The sequence below is a fragment of the Prunus persica genome, chromosome G6 (assembly GCF_000346465.2).
Source record: "Prunus persica cultivar Lovell chromosome G6, Prunus_persica_NCBIv2, whole genome shotgun sequence".
Taxonomy (NCBI): domain Eukaryota; kingdom Viridiplantae; phylum Streptophyta; class Magnoliopsida; order Rosales; family Rosaceae; genus Prunus; species Prunus persica.
This window is the reverse complement of record NC_034014.1, coordinates 5212738-5219468: the sequence shown is the minus strand read 5'-3', so window position 1 is coordinate 5219468 and position 6731 is coordinate 5212738. Positions and strand designations below refer to the sequence as shown.

The 6731-nt window shown below is 35.6% G+C and overlaps 1 protein-coding gene across 1 annotated transcript; it reads right to left on the bottom strand.

The window, feature by feature from the left end:
- Nucleotides 216-596, bottom strand: LOC18773518 (flowering-promoting factor 1-like protein 1). Its single transcript, XM_007207607.1, has one exon. It carries the CDS (start codon nucleotides 594-596, stop codon nucleotides 216-218), a length of 381 nt encoding a protein of 126 aa, XP_007207669.1.

Here is a 6731-nt window from a genome sequence, read left to right as displayed (position 1 = left end):
ATAAGTCCATATATCAACCACATAAACTTAGGATTTTTACTACCCAATTTCGATCAAGACAACCCCAATAAAACTATAAATAAAAAAGAAAAGAAAATGATTGTCACATTTAAATGACAAGGCTTAGTTACCACAAACTTGGTATTTTACATTATTAATGAAATATAATTAATAATAATATGTCGAGGATGAAACAATATATATATATATAAGCTTTATAGGGCAGCAGGGTCACGAACTTCAAAGAAGGAACGATTCTTGACAACAATGTCATACATATGGAGGGATTTGAAGTTGGCAAAGTTTGTGGGGAGCGAGATGAGGTCGGCTGAGCTCTCAGACCGGTGGAACTGCAAGAGGTCGGGCCGGAGCGAGTTGGGGTAGCGAGTCCAGCCGAGTTCAGTGAGTCGCTGCTCGAGTTCTGAGTAGGAGCGAATGACCTGGTTGGCTGGGAGGTAGACCAAGACCCGTGGTCGAGCCCCCGGTGCAGTGGCTGTGCCGGGATAGGGCGGCTCTTTTTGCTCGAAAGACTCCCTCGTTGGGTTCGTGATCAGCCGAGCGACGCCGTTTTTGTCAAATATCCACACCCCGGACATGCTGAGTTTGCAGAGATGTGTATGGAGATGGAAGACAATGTGGTTGTGGTGATGAGAGTGAAGGTTTCTGAAGTTTGGAGGACAAAAAGGACACTTGAGGTGGAGTGATCAAAGTTGTGGGTTGGGAACTCGAGTATGTAAAGTGTGGTATGTCTTTGTTAGGGAAAGTATGCCAAACCCTATTCTACTTATAGCCCAAGAACAAACAATCATAAATACCCCGGTCCCTTCGACTGAAGGTTCCCTCATATAAATATATTTAAGAGTGTTTAGCGGAATCCACTCTATATTGTATTTCAATAATATGAGACTTTGAAAGCCGTTGAGACATCTAATCGTGACCCGTAAAATCGACGAAGACAATGTTACAAGACAAAACTCTTACCTGATATTGATGTGTCAACATAATTTTGCGCTTTCCTATTCTTTTGCAAATATGTGTTTAAACTCTTGGACCACCAAAAAGCTTAATTTCTTGAGCTATACTCGTAGGACTCTCTGATGTTTTGAACTGAATGTGAATGAATTGTTTTTGATTATTCAAACCCATAACAGATAATCATGATATGCAGTGGCGGACTCAGAAATTTTTTAGCGGAGGTGCAAAATTGATTAAGTATGAAAAATAGTTTTTCAGAATAATCATTTTCTCAAGATAATTTTTGGCGGCTTTTATTCCTTACACATTAAATAAGAAAACTTGATTTTATGGGATTTTAGTATGAAGTATATATTGACTTAATGAACCATCATTTTTAGCCTAAATCGTATTTTGTACTAAAACCGATTTTTCATATTTTGATTTGATAGGAATTTGATTTTCTAGTATTTTTATTTGAATCCAAATGGGAGGTACTTCCTTATTTACATTGTAAACTTAAGTAAATAGAGTAATATAAAAATAAATTAAAGTAAAAGGACAAAGACATTTACTTAAATGTTGAAAATGGAAATAAGGTAATCTGTACACCAGTTAAGCAAAGGGACAGTTTGAAGCATCTACAATAGTTTTTTCGGCGAAAGGAGGTGCACCTCCTTGTGTCTTAATGGATCCGCCTCTGATGATATGAATGGACAAATTTAAATGTTTGATGTAATTTATGCATGCGGGTTATTTGTTACTTGTTAAACTAATTTATTTCTCGTGACGCTTTTCTCATTTATGAACAGTTACAATCATCAACACTAGCAATGGAGTATTTTGCCATATATGGCTATATGGGTAAGTAATTATAAAATTTTGTTTATCAACAAGAGTCTTTTTATTTATTTATTTATTCAAGATTTCTGTTTATGAAGAGTTAAGTCTTTTTCTTGTTATGAATGTATCTAAAAAGGTTTAAATAATCCAAACAGCCCAATTAGTCATTGAAGACTCAAAATAAAATAAAATATATCAATTATGGGAAATGTTGTGACCCTTTCAAAAGATCACAGAGCTCAGTCATGGCACGTCACACATACAACAATGTATGAGTCATATTTATATTGCATGCATTGATACACTTTCATGCTAATGTTAGTGACTCCAACTCGATAATTTTTTTTTGAATTTTTAATATATGCGATATTAGAGAACAGGAATTCGAACACATGACCTTAAGTGCAAGGGTAAATACTCTTAAATACTTGAGCTGCAAGCCCCTTGCAACCACAAGTCGATCTTTACAATTTACTATTGAGTTAATTTTATGGCTAGAAAAATGCCTAATTGGGCGAGAGTATAAGGCTCACACCCATTCAACAAGGTCCAAACACAACCAATTAATTGAGACATGTTATATCATTTAAGGGCATGTTTACTAATCATGAATCGGGATAAACATGAATCATAGTATTTATGAATCGGGTTAAGCATGAATATGAGTCAAGCATTTCAATTAAGTTGTTTACTAACTGTTATGAATCAAAATGAAAACAAAACTGATTCTCATTCAAACCGTTTACTATTGTTAAGAATCAAAATCAAAACTAATTTGATTACCAATATGCCCTTGCAAAACAAATTCAAATTGTTCAACTACTTACACAATTTTTCAAATAATAAAAGTTTTTGGTTTAAACAACAAAAAATATATTACATAGAACAAATAACAAAAGTTGTTAGTCTAATAATAAACATTTTTTTTTACCAAAAAAAACCTAACTTTTTATATAGTAATAATAAATCCAATTTAATATTTGTAAAAATAATCATGTTTTATAAGTTTAATTATTACTTCCTAGGATATCTAAATATATAAAATTAATCTAAATATATTTATGTTCAAATAAAATGGCAGGAACTTCTTCTTCTTTTTTTCCCCTTTTTTGGTGTTTCACAAAATATATGAGGGCAATTTGGATACAAAACTGTCCATTCTGATTCATCCATGCCCAATTTCTACCTCCCTCATTCGGAATGCAATTGCCCCTATATCAAGCAAAAAAAACTTATGAACTCCATATCAATTTTCATTCCTAACATGCAAGTAAACAAAGAAATGATTAGGAATGGGAATGACTTCCATTTCTCTCATTCCCTTTCCAGGTATGTAAACATGTCCTAACAGTAATTAATTCAGAAAGTTTTGTCATGCGTGAGTTTCGATCTGGCTCTTCCTAAATAGTCACCATTGCTGTTTTCTTGGTTCCAAATAGAGCTTGTTCAACCACATCAAGGCGTTTTGATCAAAGGGACAATTCCCCTTCTGAATTGCAAAACATATCTTTGAACTTGATTATAGGAGAGGAACGCTTGCCCTCCATATTGCTTAGCGTGCCGCCACAACTAGAAATCAGAGCCAAGACAGACATTTTTTTTTTTGGGTCGACTAAGACAGACATCAAAATAAAAGGAAAGCATTACTAAATGTACCCACCTTTATGTATTAGCTGTAATGCAACAGCTATATAATAGCCTATAGCCCAACCAGCTTTTGTTATTAGCTAACTGTAGATACTTAGATGTTAACTTATGCTCTAATAATAGAGACATTAATATTAGGACATCAATTGATGTGACAAATTTTTGTTTACTGTTCAGATTAGCTCAAAACGAAAACAAATGAAACACGGCCACATCAGCTAATTTAAATGGTTAAATTTAATTTTGATGTCTTTATTAATTCTAATGGTGAAACTATTTTGAAATTTCATAATCTGATCAGAAAATGATAGACTCTTCTATATAGGAGGTCGTCGGATTGAAATCAGTTATGTTTTCGTGGAACAAGGGCTTTACATGACTCATGGAGGAAGGAAATTCCAATATTTTATTTGATAGTAGCAAAGGTAGCTGTATTGTTCCTTGGAGATTTCAACTGATCCATCAAAATGTTATTCATCTGAAGCAACATTTTGAGAATACAAATTTTCGTTTTCAACATAGGTTACATCAAAAAATTAAATAAGAGTGCTACTATTTCCATCTATAGTCTTATTTCCCCACTCATCTCATCAAAAAATACAATTTTATTTTTAAGTAAATTCTCCTTACTTTCATTCCAAACATGCTTCAAACCTTCAACTTCTGTCAATCAAAATGCTTGGGATCATCTATAAAGTATTATTTAAAATAATAAAAAATAAAAAAAATTGCTCTCAATGTTCATCGTCTCTTCATTGAACGAAAACAATAACGGAGAGAAATGTTAGAATTGGAAAGAAGACAAAGAGCAAACTGAGCAAATGAAACAGAAAACTTGTGTCCTTGGGTTTAGAAACTGAGGAGAAATCTGATGGAATTGTATTGGACCCATTTGAAAATTTTGAAGCTTTATTGGAACTTTGATTTGGGTTTGATCGGGATGAGGGAGAGAAGGGAGGGGTTGGGGTTGACAGAGATGAAGGAGAATATGTGTTATATTTATTTATTTATCTAAGTCCTTAAAAGTTATTTTACAAATGAATAAATTTGTTTTTAAATCTTGAAGATAAAGGTGGGTGAGAAAATAAGACAAGTGCAAGAAAATAGTAGCACTCTTAAATAAATCAAATCAAAGTTCTTGTTTTGGTAAACAAAAAGTCTTTGCAAAAGACATCAGTTTTAAATTTCATGATCTTTTTACACATGGAATGAGTTCCATAATAAGAAATTTACATAACAAACTGTTCTCAATCATATTAATGTGGTTTTAGACCAACTCCAGCGGACAACCCAGCCCGAGGCTAGGGGAGAAAAAAAAAAAAAAGGTGTTCCAGCGAGCAGCCTAGGCCCGAGTGCAAGGTGGGACCCAGCAACCTGGGCTGGCCCGAGGGCAAGGTTGGCCCGAGCTCCAGCCCTCGTTTTGGTGCTGACGTCATCGCTACAGTGTGCTACAGTGACGCTACAGTGTCGCTCTGCTACAGTGTCTGGCGCTACAATACCACTAAAAGTCCGCGTGTCGCACTCTGGGCTCTCCGATCATATTTTTTTCTCTAATCTAACGGCAGCCAATTTTTGTGCAATAAAAAAATGAAAAAATTTGAATTTTTTTTAAAAAAAATACCAAAAAAATACTCTTTTTTTTTTTTTTTTTTTCTATAAATACCAAAATTTTATCCGATTGAGATATGAATTTTATAATAAATATTGATATGTACGAACCCAAAAATATTATCCGAAAATATTATCTAAATTAATCATTTTTATTAAAAAATTTGTGAAAAAAACAAAAAAATGAATAGTAATTGCCCTTAGCCATGACAATGGGTGGAAACACAAAATACTATTTGCAAGGGCAGTCACTATTCATGTGAATAGTGACTGCCCTAGCTCCACCCTTGCCATGGCTAAGAGCAACTCCACCCCTTAGGGCAAAGTCTAAGGCAAGGGCAAGCTAGGGCAAGCAAGGGCTGACACTATTCACGTGAATAGTGTCAGCCTTGCCATTTGTGGTTCCACCCACAAGGGCAAAGTCTAGGGCAAGTCTAGGGCAATTACTATTCATTGTACTTTATTTCCTATTTTTTTATACTTTAAATCATTAATTTTGATAATCTTTTTAATTAAATTTTCGGATAAGATTTTCGGATGTGAATCTCGGTTGCCACGTGTCTTATTCCAGATAAAAAGATTTGGTGTGGAAAATGAATTATGTGAGTGGAGAGTAGAAAATATTGTATGGAGAAGAAATTGTATGAAGATTTGGTGTTGAAAGTAGATAAAATGGTTAGGTATTTATAGGGAAAAAATACATACATTTTTGGTATTTTTTAAAAAAAAATTTCGGAATTTTTTCGAATTTTTTTGGATTTTTTAAAAATTTTTTGGCCAAAAAAATGAGAACCGTAGGATTTCTGAAAAAAAATCCAATCGGAGCCACCCGGTGACGACACGTGGCAGTAGCCGTTGGAGCTAACATCATCGATGACGTCAGCTCAACTCGGGCTCGAGCCCAGTCTGATTTCGCCCTTGGGCCTGCCCGGGCTCGTGGGACCCGCAGCTTGCCCGGGCTGGATTGCTTGCGCTGGAGCTGGACTCGGGCTCCTTTTTGCCTTTTGCCTGGACCAGCCTCTACCGCTGGACTTGCTCTAAGGGCAAATGGGTGGAATTGCTCTTATTATCCAATTTTCCAGCCAAGCCATTTTCTTCACTGCTGTTAGTCCCGTACGCCTGCCAATTGGCACATCCATTCTCTAGTTTCCACGTGTCCTCCCTGGCCTACAAGGTCAGCCCACACAAAGTGTATCTAACCCGAACCCCCAACGCCTCTACATTTCTCTAAACCTCGACACTCGCTATTATTAGAAACATCTGACCCTACGATCAAGTAGCCACTGAAATATAACGCAACCGCTCGCAAGTAGAGATTATCATTCTACACTCGCGACTGCGTTTCCTAAAATGGTGAAAAAAAAAATCGAAAACGAGAGAAAATCAAGAATGGATGTTTTTCAGGAACGAAGCAAAACTAGTGTGTTGAAGTTGCAGAGCGAGCGAGTCTCCTCATTCGCTATGCGCTCTCATCCAACCATAAAGCTTATTCATTTTGTCTTTAATTAAGGCTACCAACGATTGGCTGATGCAAAAACTAAACTTGGAAAGCGTGATGTTCGTTCGTAAACTGACAAACTATTTCCAGTCCCAACCGATTCCGATTTAAAGGAGGCAACATAATCCATATGTGAGAATTGTAAGACTTCAATCTTTGAGACATTCCTGGTTTGGGGTTT